This window comes from Polistes dominula, unplaced genomic scaffold (genome assembly GCF_049000335.1).
Source record: "Polistes dominula isolate Pdom_NZ unplaced genomic scaffold, Pdom_raw_medaka contig_24, whole genome shotgun sequence".
Taxonomy (NCBI): Eukaryota; Metazoa; Arthropoda; class Insecta; order Hymenoptera; family Vespidae; genus Polistes; species Polistes dominula.
Genome location: NW_028301150.1, coordinates 7,725,789 through 7,745,554, shown reverse-complemented (window position 1 = coordinate 7,745,554; position 19,766 = coordinate 7,725,789). Strand labels below are relative to the sequence as shown.

Sequence of the window (19,766 nt, the reverse complement as noted above, 5' to 3'; positions counted from 1 at the left end):
CCATGGTATTTACTATGCCATCATATATAACTATAATATACTACTTTATCAAATGACATGTTATATTTTATCTAAATTTTAATTAACCTTGAAAGATTATATAAAATGATGAATTGTTATACATAAAAAATAAATAACTTTATTCACACAACGAAATTAATCTAAGGATACGTTATTCGATTTTCTTGCGAAATAATATCTTTTCTCAGTCGAATCTATTCAAATGTAATAAATGTAACGTATGTCACGACTTCTCCAATAATACATGTTATAAATGTAAGAATAAGAACAAATTGAAAGGTTTAAGTAGAAGATGTTACTGTGAAGGTTTAATAAGTTAGAATTGACGTTTAAACAGTTTTATTTTTCTACATAATATTTATGTAGTCGGTGATAGAAGTCAAGGCCCTAAAGACTTTTAAAAAACATATAATATTTAAAATAATATTTGATCTCAGGGCATTATCATTCCACTGTTTACCATTAACGTATATACATATTTATTAATTGTTACTTTTATCTTCATTAAAAACAATTGAATATATTGATAATGCATAATTGAAATGAAATAAAATGAGTTATATATAATTTAAAATAAGGAATTATTAATAATATTTCAATATTTGATATCTATTATTTAGAACACTAATGTTTTTTTTAATCGAATGATTAACAAATGAGATTGTCAATGAATTCAAGGCTCTTATATTGGTATGGCCCTCCCTTACTGAATATGTTGTCAGTTATCATTATCAGTAAGTATATTATATGTGTAGAGAATATACTTGTAGTCTTATACAGCATTTACTATAGAAAGAAACCTCTATATGCTTCATTTATATTAAGTTATTTAAATTTATTTATATATAATTAGAAATATAATAAACATTTATATTGTAATTATTACATTTTTTATATTTTATATAAGACAATATTATTCTTTTATCTGATCATTTTACGTAACTGGACTTTGAACTCTTAGAAACTTATGTCGATCATGGAAGAAAATTGCAAAGAGCCGCATCTTAATGTTACCGTTAATGAAAATGAAATCGAAAAGGGAGCCATAGAAATTATAAAGCAAATAAGACCGTTTTGGCCTTTGGATCAATTACAGTACAAGGTAATATTAGGAAAGTTGAAAGATAATATATGTTATCATTTCGTTAACTTAAATTATAGATTTTATATCTTTACAATTAAATTAATTATATTATTAATTAGCTTATTGATGTTAGTATGTTTATTAATAATTATTATGCCGTAGAAATTAATGTATAATTTTAATAAATTTGATTTGATATTTTTCAGTTATTTACTAATGGAATAACAAATAAACTTGTTGGAGTGTGGTATCCAGGACATTATAATGATATGGTATTAATTAGGATTTATGGACATAAGACAGATTTACTTATTAATCGTAAAGATGAAACAAGAAATATTCGGGTAAATAAAAAATATAAAATTATAATTTATGAAATATCTTCTATCAATTGTATATTTCAGATATTACATAAAGCTGGTTATACACATTCAATTTATGCAACATTTAATAATGGTCTTGCCTATCAATTTCTTGAAGGTGATATACTTACCACTGAAACTGTTAGACAGCCAGAAATTTATAGTTTAGTAGCTAAACGAATGGCAGAGATGCACATACTTCAACCTGATCATTGTGATATATCCAAAGAACCAATTATTTGGAATAAAACTGAACAATTTATGGAGCTTATGCCCAAAGAATTTTCTGATCTTCCCAAACAATTAAAGTAATTGAATATTATAGTGTCACGTATATTATACAATTATATATTTTTCCAATATACATAGAATAATGGCTAAATAATTAAAATAATTATTTAGATTTATTAAATTAATAAAACCGTATGCTGTGTTGGAAAAAGAATATCAATTTTTGAAAAAACAATTATCAAATTTAAACAATTCTGTAGTATATGCACACAACGATCTTTTATTGGCAAATGTAATTTATAATGAAAAACAAAATAGTGTAACTTTTATTGATTACGAATATACTGCATATAACTACCAAGCATTTGACATAGCCAATCATTTTGCAGAGTTTGCAGGTAATTCAAGCATATTTTATATGGTACTCTTTTTTTACGTTCATCTCAAAATATCAATATATTTCATTTAAATATATTTTTAGGTGTCGATTTTCCTGATTATTCCTTATATCCTGAGGAATGTTTACAGAAAGCATGGCTAAAAATATATTTAAAAACATATTATAACACTAATGATGTACCCGAAGGTGAAATTAATCAATTATATAGTCAAGTTAATAAATTTGTTCTTTTAACACATTTCTTTTGGGGGTGTTGGGCTCTCATACAAAGTCAACATTCAAATATTGATTTTGATTTTTTACAGTAAGTGTCCTTTTAGTAAATATCTTCTATTTTTATTGTTTATTCGTTTATTACAAATGAAAATTTTCTTAAAATTACGTCACGTCAAGATAAGGCAAGATTTGTTATTAAAAGTACAAACAAATTTATTTTTGCTCAAAAAATCTTTATATTTGATCATATCTTATTTTCAGATATGCAGCAATAAGATTTGATGAATATTTTAGAATAAAGACATTAATTTTTAATTTCTGATGAGAAAAAAACCATTTGAATCAATGTCATTTATATAAACATTCCATATGATTTGTATATTTTATGCGAGTGCAATAATTTACTATTTTGTATATAAGTATAATATTATAATGAGCATTAAATTGTTTGAACTAGGATGTTATAAATGTTATCTTGCACGTGTTATGTTACAGTACAGTGTATATAAAATATATAATATATAAAAATATCACACACACACACACAATAATATATTATAAAGTGTATCTTGTTGTATAAATAAAAGTTGTTTTAAAATATATGCGCGCGTACTTTCCTTTTATAAATACAAATCTTATACGTGATGCAATTCGTAATTTGTGAATATGTATAACTATTTAACAGATTTTGATAAATGTATTTAAATGAAGCGCGTTAGCGAAATTTAAATGATGTTTCAAATCGCGGGCTATGACGCTAATCATTTTGTGAATAAATTTTCATAATTTTACGTGAAAGACATGTGGCACATTTGATATCAATTGTTTAAATACATATATATATATATATATATATATATATATATATATATATATAAATTTCCATACGTATAATACATTATTTCAATATATTACATAATATATTTAAAGAGAAATAATAAAATCTCAATAACACATTGGTTATGTATAAATTTGGTTATCTATTACAATTGGTCATTTGACTAGCAAGTATGTTTGGTTAATCAAACGATTTGCATGCATGCAAATACGTACATATGTTGTATGTATGTATGCACACATTCATAAATCAGTATATATTTTTAGTAAATATTTTGGTGTTTCTTTCAAAGATCCATAAATATATATGATATTTTATATTATGATTCTTATTATTCTCCAATCCTTTATTCTAATAATATCTTAGATATTTATTAGATCTATTTACACTTAAGACAACAGATCTATTAGATATTTATATGAAAGCAAACTAGAGTTACTTTAAAAACAAAGATAGATAAACACTTTACTTTTGATAAAACCCAATCTTTATGATACACTTGTCGGCATATATCGCTTAAAATAAATCCTTAGATAAATACCATAAAAATATATGACAGGTAAATAAAGCAAATAATAAAAAAAAGAGTTATGCCTGCAAAAAAACGAAATTGAAATTATATTAATCTTGTAATATTTTGTTGAAATAGAATTAGCTTATCTTTCATTTTTATTTTCTATCTCGATTGCATTTATATTCGTTCTTTTTTTTCTTTTCCTCTCCTTCTCTCCCTCTCCTGGTTGCTCGTTTACTGTATACTCGTATAGAAAAATGTTAAGAAAACACACGCATGAAAGAAGATACTCATTATATACGCGTGTTTACATCGGTTTGGTATACGTGAATATAAGTTAGGAATACCGGGGTGGTACGGGGTAAAGAGGGGGAAGTAAATGTCGTGTATTCTCGCACGTGTGGGAAAAGCTTTGCATTGCTCCGGCAACTTGCACACTGTGCGTTGACCTACTGTTTCGCTGTTCGAATACGCATATATCTTTCTCTGCTATGTAAACTACTGGCAATTTTTCAATAATCATATATCGGAATATCAATAGAAATAAGAGGATTCGTTCGTTGAATGATTTTGTGCCTAGATTGTTTTAGAAAAGCAAAGATAAATCGTAACGAGCTATATTCCAAAAGTAGATATTTTATTTGGTAAAGAATTTTCTTTGTTAGCCCTGATCATCGTACTGAGACTCAACGGGAGGACACATCTAAACGGAATTAATTCGAATTTACGAATTAATTCACTAAGGAAAAGTCAACCGTTTAAAACGGATACTTATTTCTTTATAAAATGCACGCCACTTGTAAGTGCTTGAATGTTTCGATTAAATCTAAAGGCAATGAATTAAAAAAACTTCCAATCGATGTTTTGGAGCTGGCTGATCACAAAGTGGCCGACGCTTTCTTTAAAGAGGTGAGATTAATTTTTCTTATTTTCTCTAATATTATGTTATTGTTAAAATTAATTATATTATTGATTTATGTCATTCAATTATATACTGTTTATTGTAAAATTTTAATTAAGTGTAACTTTTTTATTATACACTATACATTATTCTTCTTATTTTAATATTTACTTTATACTTTTTAATTTTGTTTATATTATACTATTAATTATATATTTATTCTTATTTCTTTTCCCTTCTTTGCCAATATTAATTATTAACTTGACGTTAAATTTATTATGAAAAAAAATTATAAATAAATAATAAATAAAGAAATTTTAATATTATTTTTATATAAGCACGTAGACCACAAAATTTTATTTATATATATATATATATATATATATATATATATATATATTATTGTGTACAATCTTTTAATATCGTTGGAAAATTATTGATTTTTGCATTGTATATTTAATCATATACATTTATAAAAAAATACTTCTTTATTTTAGGAACTTGCTACTATTAATGATTTGGAGGTTATCACTAAAGAACATCAAGGTTTAGTTGAAATAACAAATGTTGGAACTTGGATCATCCATCGATGTCTTAACTGTTCAATATACACTCATGCTCTACACAAGGAATATGGTGCTGCCTTAGTTCTCATTAATACTAATATGATTGTAAGTAAATTTATTATTCATAAAATGTTTTTATATTTCTAATCGTAAGTCACTTTGTTTTTCTTGATTACAATAGGACAGGTTGTTAACACGATTTACTTCTTTTGACCTTAAGTTCACTGAAACTATAAATTATCAAGATGTATAGATAGATGGTTTTTTTTTGTCTTTTATCATATTATTTTATGATGCTTTAATATTGTTAAAGGTGCAATATCTGATAAGTAAATGGGACAATTATATCAAGAGAGATTATCTCTAGCCTAAGTTATCTATAATATTATATAATCATTTATATATTTTAAAAAATAGAATTTATCTAATTAAATATAACCAAAAAAATAATTTAATTAAAATTTACATAAGAATCTATATTTTATAAATCTATTAGTTTTATTTATTTTACGTAATTTTTATTTCTTTAAAATATTATTATACATGTGATTTATTATATTTTTACAGACTTCACCGGAAGAAATAGAACGATTGAGATCTCATATTGATTATAGTGATGTTTTTAGAATAATAATTGATCGAAGTAATTTAGATGATCTTGATTATTTACAACCACCTAATAAATTTTCTGGTAAGTTTGGAAATGTGCATTTCAATGCGTATATAATGATATATATTTTTGAAACTAATAATTATTTTTATTTCGTTTATTCAGTGTCACAATTATTAAGTTCTACTCAAGTAGCATTGGGTTGTCTTCATCAACAACTCGAGGAGGCAATACAAAGACAAGCTGTAGATATTGAAGAAAAAATACGTAATTTTACTGCAGAACAGTACCAATTGTTAGAACAGTTCCGTGAAAAGGCACATAATGAATATCGACTACTGACAAGGTAAAATATTAACATTAAATCTTTCAATTATATAAACATAGAGTTGTTAATATTACATTTTACCATTATTTCAATATTTTAAGTTTATTACTACAAGGTGAAGTATTAAAAAGGCTAACTAATAATACAGAAATTCCACAAAAGACTTCTGATAATACTAAAGGGAATATAACAACTTCAATAAATAGTGAACAAAATATAAAATCACATAGAACAACGGAAGATGTAGCACATGTTATTCAAACTAATATTAAACGTGAACCAACTGTTAAGTCTTCTACTATACCTATTGTAAGAAATTATTTATGTATTTTTGACGCATACTGTAATCCACATATTTATATAAAATTACTAAATAGTTTGCATGATTCTTTGTAGAATAATAATATAGAAAAAAGAACTATCTATGCAAAAAAGCAAAGCAGTTTTGACACGGAAGCTTTGTTCCCACTTGAAGGAGTGGAAGATACATCAACTCTTGACCACCTTCGATCTTCGGATGAAGAATCAGACACCGATGGTAACTATTTTAAATAATCTACTTCTTTTTGTTTTCCTTATGTATATTAAAAAATGATTATAAATATTTTATTTAATAACTTTTATTTATATTATTATATAAGTAAAACGATTAACAGATTCTGGCCAAGACGAAGGTATTCATATGCATAGAGGTCAAAGAGGTGGGCATCCTACATTAGCTAAATCTTTGCCTGTTAGTGTACCAACTTTTTCTGCGTTTATTCGAAAAACAATTCCGGATGATGATGATGGTCAGGTATGAAATATACATCTTATATTTAAATTTGGATATTAAATAATTAATTGTCTTACATTATATATATTATATAATAAATGCATTTGCAGATGTCAAGAGATCCTCTTGATCCACATAATATTCGAGCTTCTATTAAAGCACTAGCTAAGAGTGTCCATGGTGATACAGTATTTGGAGATTTACCACGTCCACGATTTTCTACTCAAATCTGATTTAAATAGAATTAAGAAAAAAGAAAAAAAAAGAAAAAAAGGAAAAAAGAGAGAAAAGAAAAAAGAAATTAAAAAAAGAAAAGAAAACTGAAGAAAAAGTAAAGAAAAAAAAAACAAAAAAAAAAGTGGTATTAAGTTGTCACATAAAATAAAACAAAAAAAACTCATATATGATTTATAATTACATTATACGATATCCACTTAATCTTTGCTTTTTTTTAGTGAACCTTATACATAAAATGTGTATATTAAATATTCAAGATAACATACTTTGAATATGTATTATAAAAAAAGAAAGACAAAAAAATCGATAACATGGATTTCAGAATATGTTAGATCATTTGAAACATATATTATTATTGCTGAATAATTGAAATTAAAAATGTGGATTAAAGTGGATCGAAATTTAATAATACTACATTAAAGTAAATATTACAAATATTAATAGAATAATATATGGAAAAGTTAAAGATCTTCGAATTATAATTACATTATTGAGTGTTATGATTATGTTGGTGAAAGTAGACATTTTTTTTTAATACAACATATTTTTTTTACAGTAGTTTAAAAAAAGAAAGAGTATATGGTCAAAGTTGTCTATCTCCAATTGATGAAATGTTAAATAATTTCTATTTGCAATATTTGATCCAGGAAGGAGATTTTTTTTAACAAAAACATTCTGTATGTTTCGTATAACGATATTATAAAAATTTATTTTACTAATTAAACAAAGATATTAGAATAAGAAATTAAATAAAGCATTTCTTGCATTATATTATATTATAAAAACAAATAAGAAAATAACAAAAGCTGATATCGGTATACATTAAATAATCTAATATAAATTATTTGAATAGAAAGTTTCAATAAAATGATAGATAAATGTTAATATTAATAATTGCTTGTGTAAGATAAAAAAATGATTACAAATTATTTTACTGAAATTGCTATATTGTAATAAGTAATTCTAAATACTACATGTGAGTAAATTAATATATAAATTTTGACTGAAATTTTGTAAAAACATAGTGCAGATTTTTTTACATATATAATGAACTATATAAAATTTTTCTTAAAAAAAATTAATACTGCTTATAGGCTTATATTTCATATATACATACAGACTGTTCTTATAAACAATATTTTTGTACTAATTTTATTATAATTTGAAGTTTAGTAATTGGTTAAAAAATTATTAAAGATGTTTTTTTTAATATAAAAAAGAATTCTAATAGGATTTCATTTTGCTGAAACTGTAACTGATAATCAATATATGTATGATTATTAAAAATTATAGCCTATTATTATTATTTACAAAATTATACTTTTTTGATTAATAATTTTAATCTGTTATTATTATAATATAGTATATGAAACATTCACCTGAATAAGAAAGCTTTATTTCTCATGAAGTCTTCTAAGCTTATAACTTATGAAGTATTTCACAACGTAATGTCTTTCATTAAATTTTATAAACGTACTTTATGAATCAATGAAAATATTAAATGGAATGTGCACTCATAGTGCCCTCTTTAAATAAATAGTTTATTTATATTTAACGTATGATTTATACCAAATGCAAGGATATTTTGTATTAATATTATTATTAAATGAAAAAAAATTTAAGATAGGAATAAAACTTTAATCCGAAAAATAGTTTCCAAGCAGTACATACAAAGTATAAAAATTTTGGTCTGTGTACACTTACTTTATATTCATTATTATTATTATTATTATTATTATTATTATTATTATTATTATTATTATTATCAAATGTTTATATTTAAGTTGATGCAATGTGTCATTCTCATAGTAATATTAGTACTATTGATATAGTTTATGTAGATTAAATTCTCTAAAATATTTAAACTATTTTTTCGGACTACTTTAATCATTTTTCGAACGTGTTACATAACATTTAATAAGAATTATATGCAATGTTTTATAGTTAACTATATTATGAATAAGCATATGTAAGTCGCTCCAATGACGAATTGTAATTGTATTCATTTATATTGATCTTAATTTATATCAAGGCATTAATAACGGTAAATAATTACACACGAAATAACTCCTGTAGTGCCTTCAAAAAACAATATTTCATCTTTGTTAAGATAATACTTTTATATTGATAACAGTTAAACAGTTACAGAGAGACATAAAATAAACATTTATTATTAACATATTGAAATACGCAATGACACACATTAGATAAGTTAAATAATTATTTGTTTTTCGTTAAAAGAAGTGTGCTATCTTTTGTTTTATTAATTTAGTTTACATATGTTGAGGTTTTCTGTTATAAATTTTTAATAAAGTATTATATCTTCTGCATATACAATTGTACAAATGATATTTTGTATCATTACCATGTGATAATAAAAAGTACGAATATTCACCAAAAAAATCATATTATTTATTCTGAATTACATGTATAATATTTATGTATTACAAAAAAATATTTTTTAAAAATTATTTTATTCAATTGCTACATGAATATAGTGTATATACTTTGTAATTTTCTACTTATATAAAAACAAAATCAATTTTAATATATAATCCGAAATTAATGATAAATTATAATTGAAAATAATAATACATATCTGAATCAAATATTATTGTCATTTATTTTGTAGAAGGTAAGTAGCAATTTATAATTATTGTAAAAAATGTGTGTATAGGATAGTAGGTACTACCATTGTGAAGACCATGTATACTTATACATCGCTGTCTTTCCTAAAAAATTAATAATACTGTTTTTAATTAGAATTATAACAAAACATGGTAAAAACAAATAAAAATAAAATATAAAATTGCCATAAAATAAACAAAAATACGTTTTATGATTCAATTAAAAAAAGAAAATATACTCCATACCCGGTTAATTTAATGAAAACTTATTAATTGTTGTACTATTCCATAGTTATGATTGTACATGAAATTTATGAATGTAAATATATAATGTTAAATCCATATGAATTATGAATAATGTAAAATGATGATTAAAAGTGTAGTGCACATTTACTAAAAACCATAATAATTTCTTTAGTAATACTTCATAGTAACTCATATAGTATTTATCATATAATTTCCTAAATTTAAATATAATTAACTACAGACAATGGCAGTTGTACTATTAAAAATAATACTTCTAGTATTAATATTATTATTAAAAAATTAATAGAAACTTTACTTTTTCGTTGCAAGTTCCATTTGCGCATCAGCTACAGATTTCATGGAATCTTGAACAGAAGACAAATTCGATTTCCATGCAACAAGCAAGTCTCGTAATTGCATCCATTGTGGCCTTCCAAAGGTTCTATGCATTGTACTTGAAATAAGTACTTTACGACCAGCTTGATCCATACGTGCTCTTACAAGTTTTGTTTTCAACACTAAAATATGAAGTACAATTTCATTATATAAATTAATATACTTTTTTTTGAATATATAAGACTTTTTATAAAATACATTAGAAGAAATATTTTAAATATAAAAATGTCGAATATTTCGATAACTTAATAAAAATAAATTATTATTAAGCCAGTACTAATCCTTTTAATATTCCCTGCGTGTTTAAAATCCATTTCATTAAATACAAATGAAAATTTTTATATTCGTACAGGGAAATTAATTACCAAAAAATAAATAATAATGATTTATTAAAAATAGTGATTACCGTCAATAATAAAATTTTCTACTTCATCTGTATTGATTTGTAATTCTTCTTGAATAGTATCAAATGACATTTCTGGATTTGTCTCAGCCAATTGCATGAATGTTAATAACCTCATTTTTTTCATATTTTGTTCATGATTTAATCCTACATAATATTAACATTTCATTTTTAAATATAGTTTGTTAATATAAACACATATTAATAAAAAAAAAAAAAAATATATATATATATATATATATATATATAAACATACCAAGTTGATGCTCAACAAATTCCTTATGATTTTGATAAAAGTGTAGATATGCTGGTAATTTTTCTTGTACAAATACAAGCAATAAGTCATGAATAAGTTCTCCTTCTAAAAACCGCACAGGCTTTAAAGCTAATAATGGATCAAGTAAAAATGTATTTGGATCCGCAAGAGCAGCTAAAATACAACGTTGGGCATCTTCTCTTGCTGCGGAAGCATTTTCCGCTGTGTATGTTCCAAGAAGTTCTACCATTACAGCGGCTGCTTGCTCTCTGTGTAATTTTCAAATAAAAGATAAAGTAAATATGATAAATAAATATATAATATTTTTATATTTACTTGTTTTACCCTTGTTTGCAACTTAGAAGTACTTCATGTAGCAAACGTAATAATTTTTGCATTTGTTCATTGGACGGAGGAAATGATGCAAATTGTTGTTTCAATTGATCTATTCCTCCGTAAACAGCTTTTACTTGATCTACATTACGAGCTATTTGGACTAGATGATAATAGACATGATATCTCATTGGCGAATCATCAGAAAGAGATTGAAACAATAGCCATAAGCTATAAAATATATAAAATTAGTTTAGTTTGAACATTTACTTTGTTAGACAATTAAACAAATATACTATAATATCTTACGCTTTTAAACACACCAAGCCTAATTTGTAACCGGGTGCTTTAGTAAGCTTTTCACAAAATGCTAATATTAAATTTTCAGCTCTTTCAGTAGGTATCTACAAATATGTAATGTAACTAATACAAGTTATTAATTGTTATAAATATCATATTTTCAAAAATTGTAATAATACTTACTAAAATCATGATGGAAACAATATCATTTAAAACAGTTTCAATTTCATTTTCATTTCCTTCTTTGAAACAAGCTTCACAAACGCCAATGATTTTATGTAAATCATCTTCAATCCCTTTGGGAGATTTCTCTTCGCTGATTTCAGCTCCAAGACTTTTAAAATATGCTCGCAACTCTTGTGCCTAATAATGCAAATAACAATGAAATATAACATATGAATTTATATTGTTATTACAATATCTTATTATTTTATACCAAAATATATTAACTTAAAGCTTTATAACCTCTAATTTTACAAACAATATTAAAGATCTTTCGTATGTCCAATTGTAACAAACTTAACATGTATCATATAAATAAATGATCTATTTTCATTTATATTACATATTTACCTGATCATCTAAAGGTAGTTCCATAAAAATCGGTGGAATCTGCATCTTAATAGTTTCAATGCTAAACAACTTATGCTATCAGTGATCCCAGAGACTTTAGTTCGTCTGATCGACACAGGGGCGTAAAATTATCGTATGCGGCAGAAAATTATCGTACGCCCCGGGAAAATTTGAAATCGGATAATTTCTCGGACAAAATTTTCAAAATGTTCCAACTTTTTCAAAGTTGATGACCTTTTTTTTTTTAGTCATCAAGTTCAAAATCCTATCATGAAAACGATAAAAACGGTCGTCCGCTGGGAGATCGTGGTGGTGGTGGTACTATGGGAGGTGGTGGTGGTGGTAGTGGTGGGGGTGCACCTTTCCAAAATTTGTTGACTAAAAAAAAAAAAAAAGGTCATCAAGTTTTCGAAATTCCAAATGGATCGTACGCCACGAATTTTGGATCGTACAGGGCCTCAAATTATCGTACGAATGGGATCACTGTATGCTATAGAACTAGCGATTTGTCAGTTATCGAGATTAATCGAAGTAATCGAATCGAACCAGACTTTTTAACAGTCCCCGTTTTCCAATTACTAGGGATCCTGTAGGAGGGATGCGCCATTCATATTCAGCTCATGTGCCATTGGCTGAAAATTTTGGGGGACCGCTTGAATTTATAATAATTTTTTCGTGTAACCTATTCTATTTTAATATAAATTTTTAATTATCATTAAATATAGTTCATTTTTTTTCTGTATTTGATGCAATTCATTATTTCATAATTATTTCAATGTTTGAATCATTCGCTCGCAAAATCGAGTTCCGGTCCCCCAGCAATGTACATGGCGCATCCCTCCTATAGGATCCCTACCAATTACAGCACTAAAGCGCATTATGCGGCATAATGTTCAACGTTGAATGTTTCAACTAGAGCATCGCATCGCACAATCGAGTACTGTAAAAAGTGTTGCTTTCGCGTGATGCTTGCAATCGATACCAACTCAGTAGCAGAAAATAACCAAGTGTTTTTTCTTTAAGTTGGCATTGATCGAAATTGTATGTATATTATCGTTAGTAATATTGTTTATTATTGAAAAAATTCTTAAAGCTTTCTTCTCGTCGTAGTTTTCTGGAAATAATAAAAAGTTAATTCAGACTGTTAAAAAATAAATATAAGTATGGATGAAGGTATACACATTGACTATTTTTTTTTTATAATTTACACATAAAATGTGAATATAATTTCATTTTAAAATACAAAACTATAAATAAATTTATGAAAAAAAATAAAATAAACTATAAATAAATTTATTTAAAAAATGTTAATGAAATAATCAAAATCCAAATTACTTAAAATAACCGTAAATAGTTTTCGACCAATTATTATTGTTTACCACTTTATTTATACATTAATGAGGTTGCTAAGTCTATGAATATTTTTTGTTTCAACACTGAACTTAGCGCACTCTGCTGGTGCACTTGAAAACTAATTCATGTTCCAATTATGCATTAGCACAATGCGGCATTGTGCGACACTGAGTCGCATTATGCTCTGTAATTGGAAAACGGAGAGTGTGAGCAATTTTGTTCAGATTACGGTTGAATAATTCCTACTACTAGATATTTTTCTGGTTTTTTATAGGGCTATTCATTTTTCCTAGTATTAGTAACTAGTTTTGTGAATAATTGCCAATGATGCAATATAAATTAATAGAAAATTTTGATACATAGATTTTAGCAGCATACATCAGATTTAAAAAAAGTATATTTTTATTTTTAGTTTTTATTAAATTCTAACATAAATATGATAATATACTTAAATTAGGTTCATTAAATTCTATGTAATGTATCTAAATGTAATTTATATGAGATTTGTAATCATGAGTATAAATATAATTATGTTTATTTATATGCAAAAATAATAGTAGACATATCTATAATCCAAATGCATTATATTAAATAGAAATTCATTCTATTTATATCCGTTCACATTTAATTTGAATTTGTTAATTTCATTTGAAAATGTATTTGATTATTTTTGAATTAAAAAAGAAATTCTTAGTGAATACTACTATACAAATAAATCACTAAAAATTTGCTATTAGGATAAATATTATTTCATGATTATTTTAGGTGTAAAATGATGCATAGTTAGAATTAAATAACGTCATCCGTTAGTGAAGTTACGACACGTGTTCAGTGCGTTGACACTAGTCTAAAAGATAGAGTAGAAAAGTAGTAGAAAAGTTGGTCTAATTTTGAATTTTATTTGTACATTATTGCATTTTTGCATAAAGGTTAGTAAAAATACTAATACAAGTATTTTTATTTTACTTAAGCATACAAATATTTATGAGATTGTGGATAAATTATATTGTGATATCTTGAGTGATTACATTCTATTTATTTGTGTTTATATACAAAGAAAAAACAATTGTGAATTAATGGCGAAAAGAATTCAACCACCTTGGAGTCTTCCAGAAAGGAAGGCACCTACTAAACTATATCTATATAATAGCTTAACTCGAGAAAAGGAAGAATTTATTCCTCAATTTGGAAATAGAATTCTGTGGTATAGTTGTGGCCCAACAGTTTACGATGCCTCACACATGGGTCATGCCAGGTATTAATATAATGAATAAATTAATCAAAGTAATATTATTATGATGTACTTATTAATTGTATTTGTATTATTTTTATAGATCATATATATCCTTTGATATCTTACGGAGAGTATTGTCAAATTATTTTGGATACGATGTCTTGTACGTAATGAATATAACTGACATAGATGACAAAATTATCAAACGAGCTAGACAAAATTATTTATTTCAAAATTATGTTAAAGAAAATTATAGCTTAGATAAAATATTAGATCATACTAAAATAGTAATGTCCAATTTTGAAAACATAGTAAAAATAACAACTGATCCTGATAAAAAATGTATGATGGAAAAGATGTTGAGTCGAGTAGAAAAAGCTATAGAAAATTTGGAAGAAGCAGTCAGAAGTAAAGATGAAAATGAAATTATAAAATGCCAAGAGGTATGTGGTGTAAAATTATTTTTTTACCTTATTTAACTTTGATATTTATAAACAATTGAAACATGTATTTTTATAGATATTATTGGAGGAAGCACGAGATCCTTTAGCTAATTGGTTAGATGATCAAAAAGGAGATACCGTTGAGGAACATTCAATATTTACCAAATTATCGCAACATTGGGAATCGGAATTTCACAAAGATATGGATGCTTTAAATGTAAGATACCATCGATAATGTATAATATTACATTTATATGTAAATAAGTATTTAAATATTTTTATTTCCATATAAATAGGTATTGAGGCCTAATGTCTTGACAAGAGTTAGTGAATATGTCCCGGAGATTATTGAATTTATTCTAAAAATTATCGATAATGGTTTTGCTTATGAAAGCAATGGATCTGTTTATTTTGATGTAGGAAAATTTGATAAAAAAGATAAGCATTATTATGCGAAATTGGTTCCTGAAGCATATGGTGATACATCAAGTTTAGAAGAAGGAGAAGGTATTAATATTTCATAGTTATACAATAATGATTTGATAAATTTATTAAACAGTCATGTAATTATTATTATTATTGTTAACTGGTGTTAGAAATTCGAAAGTTCATTGCCGCAAATACTAAATTTCGCCAGTGTTCCCGTCCCTAAGCGTGACTTCTCCATTCGCAGTTCTCATACCCTATTTCCTTAAGATCCCTCCTAATATTGTTCTCCCATATCTTGACCTACCCAGTGGACTTTTCCCGTTAGATATACCTATTTTGATTTTTAAGCACCTAGACAGCACCCGCAAACTAAGTAGTTTATTGACCGAATAAAAGCATGCATTGCCTAAATTGATTCTTTTCTTGAGTTCTTCGTTAATTTCGTTCGTCAGGTTTATGATCGATCCTTAATACCTGAAGTTGCTAACCCGTTCAAAAATTTTATACCAGATGACCAAGGTTCCAATATTATGCAAATTCTGAATTCTAACGGTGACCATATATTTAGTTTTTTCCATACTTATTTGCAATCCTAGTTCTTTTGTTTTGAAACAGTCATGTAATATAATTATTAATTATATTTTGAATAGGTGATTTAAGCACATCGGTTGAAACATTGTCAGAAAAGAGATCGGTAACAGATTTTGCTCTTTGGAAGCGGTCAAAGGCAGGTGAACCTTGGTGGTGTAGTCCTTGGGGTAAAGGTAGACCAGGTTGGCATATAGAGTGTTCCGTAATGGCATCAGCAATTTGTGGTGATAGTTTAGATATTCATACTGGAGGTGTAGATCTTAAATTTCCTCATCATGACAATGAACTTGCTCAAGCTGAAGCACACTTTAATAACTCGAATTGGGTTAGATATTTTCTTCATTCTGGTCACTTAACAATTGCTGGTTGTAAAATGTCTAAATCATTAAAGAATTTTATTACTATACAAGATGCATTAAAAAGCATTCAGCGAGACAGTTAAGACTTGCATTTCTTCTTCACTCGTGGAAGGATACTCTAGATTATAGTGAAAATACTATGAATATGGCTATTCAATATGAGAAGTTCCTTAACGTAAGAATTATTTATTTAATATAGTTTATATACTATCTCATAAGATGTTATTTTAAGAAACATAATTATGTAATTGTATTTATTGTAGGAATTCTTTTTAAATGTAAAATGCAGAATTAGGTGCTCAAGTAATGCAGGTAATATAAATATTTTTAGTAAATGGACTGACGCTGAAATAAATCTTAACTCAAAATTTTCTGCTTCGAAGGATTTTGTTCATAATTCATTATGTGGTAAATCTTATATATAGTTTAAAAAAATTGTTAAATAAATTACTAAAGTATCTTTATATATATTATGTTACATGTTATGTATTTATTATACATACTTGTTTGTTTATAGACAATATTGATACAAAAAGTGCTTTGGATGCAATCAGAGATATTGTAGCACATTGCAATATTTATATGAAGCAAAATAAAAATCCAAATACTCTATTACTCAGAGATATTGCAGTTTACATTACAAAAATATTCACTATTTTTGGTGCTATAAATTCATCTCATGATGGAATTGGTTTTCCAATTGATAATGAGACAACAAAAACAAATGTATGTTAAAGTGAATATATATTTATGATTATAATCGTTTACAAAAAACTATCTATTATATTTATGATATTATATAGGTGGAAGAAATTGTTATGCCGTATCTTGAAATTCTTTCTGATTTTCGACAAAAAGTAAGAGATCATGCAAAACTTATAAAAGCAGACAATATTCTTCGTGAATGTGATAAGTTGAGAGATGATATTTTGCCAACTATCGGAGTTCGTTTAGAAGATGATAGCGAAGATGGTTGCCAAGTAAAATTAGTAAACAAAGGTGAACTTTTAAAAGAGAGAGAAGCTAAAAGAAAAGCAGAATTGGAGAAAATTTTAGAAAAGGAAATAAGAAAAAGTGAAGCAGCTGCTGCAGCTGCTGCGAAAGAAGCGCAAAGGAGAATACCACCAATGGAAATGTTTAAATTAGAGAAGGACAAGTATTCTCAATTTGATGAAAAAGTATATTAATAAAATGCAGCTGTTTTTAATTACACATTCGTTTATTTAATCAATAATATAATATTATTTCAATTTAGGGATTACCGACTCACGATGCATGTGGTAAAGAAATCAGTAAAGGACAATTGAAAAAGTTACAAAAATTACAGCAAGCTCAAGAAAAAAAATACAACGATTACTTAATGTCTCAGCAAAATTGTATTAAGTAACCTTGTTGCGATTAATGTATTTGCATGCTTTTTTTTGGATAAAATTATTAATACGAAAAGACCATTAAAAAGTACGAAAGATAGATTTTTTACTTTAATTATGAGTATACTAGTTTTTAACAAGAGTATTGGTTTTTCTAAATAATTTTTCAGCATTAATATATGTATGGCATATGGTATTGATATGCAATCAAATATATTAAGCTTTGTTATAAGAGCTATTTCTACTAGAAAACACGAAAGTTAAAATACAGCATTAAGTTTCAAACATTCATATTTATTAATTTTATTTCTCTAAGAGAAAAAAACTTTATTTATTTATATTGTAACATCTTTCATTTAAGTAAAAAAACATATGTATTAGATCATTTTAATAATTTGCATTTATATGGTAATACTGTGTGAGTTGCATTTATATTAATATTCAATTTAATTTATTTTAACAATAACAAATAAAGTGTAATTATTTAATTTTTACAGTTTTCTATAAGAGTTTTAAATAAATCTCGACCAGATTTGATAATGTGCATTTTGATACAGTTACATAATTAATTATTAAGTAATATTTTATAAAACTCATTGGATATGAATTCACGAATATTTTAAATAATAATGTGAAACTATTGATATTTGGATAATAAATTTAAAAAAATAAATTTAAATATATGCTTTATCGAAAACATTCAAAAAACTACACACTAACCACTGTATATCATCGAAGTCGATTAATCCACGATCATGAGCTTTATCTTTTACTGAATCCCAATCATGCATAAGCCTTCCTGAACAAAATAAACGTCAACCTGTTTCCATTTTACCGGATGAATTTGACATGGCGTGTCGCCCATTATTAGAACATAATACCCCTTTCACAAATGGTCGGGTACGAGTCGACAGTGACAGCCTTATAAATGCAAAAGTGATATAATGCCAGACTCATGGCGAGGTAGACCTGATATATGTTTTCTTCCATTCAACGACTAGAATTGTGAAACGGACGAGCACAGCTCAACCCATAACCATCGCTTTTCTAACTTTCTGTAAAATGTCTGCGGCGTGATAATAATGCGTTCGCTCCCAAAAACTCCTCGGAATAATCTGAAATTGCATATGGCATTCACTATAGAGTTTTTACTATAAGATGGAAAGTCAACAGTACGTCAAACCTTTCAACAAATTTATGGGTTATAAATTATAATTTAGTAAAATATACCCATATATATAGGTATTTAGATGCATATAATTTAATAAGTTTTTTTTAATGAATTAGGAATATATATCATTTCATCATTTATATATAAATGAATGAAATGAACAATGTGTTATTTTTATAAATATACTACTAAATTAATTTACTAAATAAATTTTTAACTTCCGATGACGTAATATGTGTGTTAAGAGAGAAAATATACATTTTTATATTTCTCTTTTGTACGCCGATCGTTAGAAGAAGATTCTTGCTCGAGAATTGAGAACAATTTTAATTTAATATATGTAATATATTTCAATTGCAACGAAGATAACTAAATAGGAAGGAAAAAATAGCCATATTTCGGGAGAATATATACTTTACACGTTAAGCGCCACGCCGAATTTCGATGCTTTTCCGTTCAAGCCACAGTAAGCCGTCTGGCGGGCCCTGTCGGACCGCTCGCCGTTAGGCGAGTCAGAGTATAGACAGATGTCGGGTAACGTAACTCGGGTTGAAGACCTTGGCTTGTCTTCGTATGTTTGCAGATAATTGCACTCGAGA

The 19,766-nt window shown here is 26.0% G+C and overlaps 4 protein-coding genes across 8 annotated transcripts; 3 read left to right on the top strand and 1 right to left on the bottom strand.

Annotated features, from left to right (window-relative positions):
* Positions 1-12: 12 nt before the first annotated feature.
* On the top strand, positions 13-2,914 carry eas (ethanolamine kinase 1). 4 transcript variants are annotated; one of them, XM_089177924.1, is made up of 8 exons: positions 13-276; positions 700-755; positions 983-1,123; positions 1,312-1,449; positions 1,510-1,775; positions 1,870-2,096; positions 2,180-2,402; positions 2,576-2,914. In XM_089177924.1, the coding sequence occupies exons 3-8, from the start codon at positions 989-991 to the stop codon at positions 2,634-2,636; spliced, it is 1,050 nt and encodes a 349-aa protein (XP_089034050.1). In that variant the 5' UTR covers positions 13-276; positions 700-755; positions 983-988; the 3' UTR covers positions 2,637-2,914. The 4 variants fall into 4 exon arrangements, with proteins under 4 accessions (XP_089034050.1, XP_015186903.1, XP_089034049.1 ...); XM_015331417.2 differs by having other exon boundaries at positions 642-755; XM_089177923.1 differs by having other exon boundaries at positions 13-755.
* A 322-nt stretch (positions 2,915-3,236) lies between these two features.
* On the top strand, positions 3,237-7,913 carry PRAS40 (Proline-rich Akt substrate 40 kDa). Of its 2 annotated transcripts, none has more exons than XM_015331438.2 (8): positions 3,237-4,575; positions 5,065-5,238; positions 5,701-5,824; positions 5,909-6,089; positions 6,173-6,380; positions 6,468-6,609; positions 6,713-6,867; positions 6,957-7,913. In XM_015331438.2, the coding sequence occupies exons 1-8, from the start codon at positions 4,453-4,455 to the stop codon at positions 7,077-7,079; spliced, it is 1,230 nt and encodes a 409-aa protein (XP_015186924.1). In that variant the 5' UTR covers positions 3,237-4,452; the 3' UTR covers positions 7,080-7,913. The 2 variants fall into 2 exon arrangements, with proteins under 2 accessions (XP_015186924.1, XP_015186925.1); XM_015331439.2 differs by having other exon boundaries at positions 3,254-4,575; positions 6,728-6,867.
* A 1,770-nt stretch (positions 7,914-9,683) lies between these two features.
* eIF3m (eukaryotic translation initiation factor 3 subunit M) lies at positions 9,684-12,341 on the bottom strand. Its single transcript, XM_015331440.2, has 8 exons — positions 12,218-12,341; positions 11,828-12,007; positions 11,654-11,748; positions 11,357-11,575; positions 11,012-11,280; positions 10,759-10,902; positions 10,273-10,474; positions 9,684-9,815 (listed from the first exon to the last, which is right to left on the bottom strand). Exons 1-8 carry the CDS (start codon positions 12,260-12,262, stop codon positions 9,797-9,799), a joined length of 1,173 nt encoding a protein of 390 aa, XP_015186926.1. The 5' UTR covers positions 12,263-12,341; the 3' UTR covers positions 9,684-9,796.
* Positions 12,342-14,134: 1,793 nt separating this feature from the next.
* CysRS (cysteine--tRNA ligase, cytoplasmic) lies at positions 14,135-18,298 on the top strand. Its single transcript, XM_015331431.2, is given in 11 exon segments — positions 14,135-14,499; positions 14,628-14,825; positions 14,905-15,247; positions 15,324-15,464; positions 15,544-15,754; positions 16,327-16,680; positions 16,683-16,801; positions 16,890-17,034; positions 17,144-17,352; positions 17,430-17,804; positions 17,882-18,298. Coding segments are annotated over 10 exon segments (2,208 nt in total). The 5' UTR covers positions 14,135-14,499; positions 14,628-14,646; the 3' UTR covers positions 18,014-18,298.
* The last annotated feature ends 1,468 nt before the right edge of the window (positions 18,299-19,766 follow it).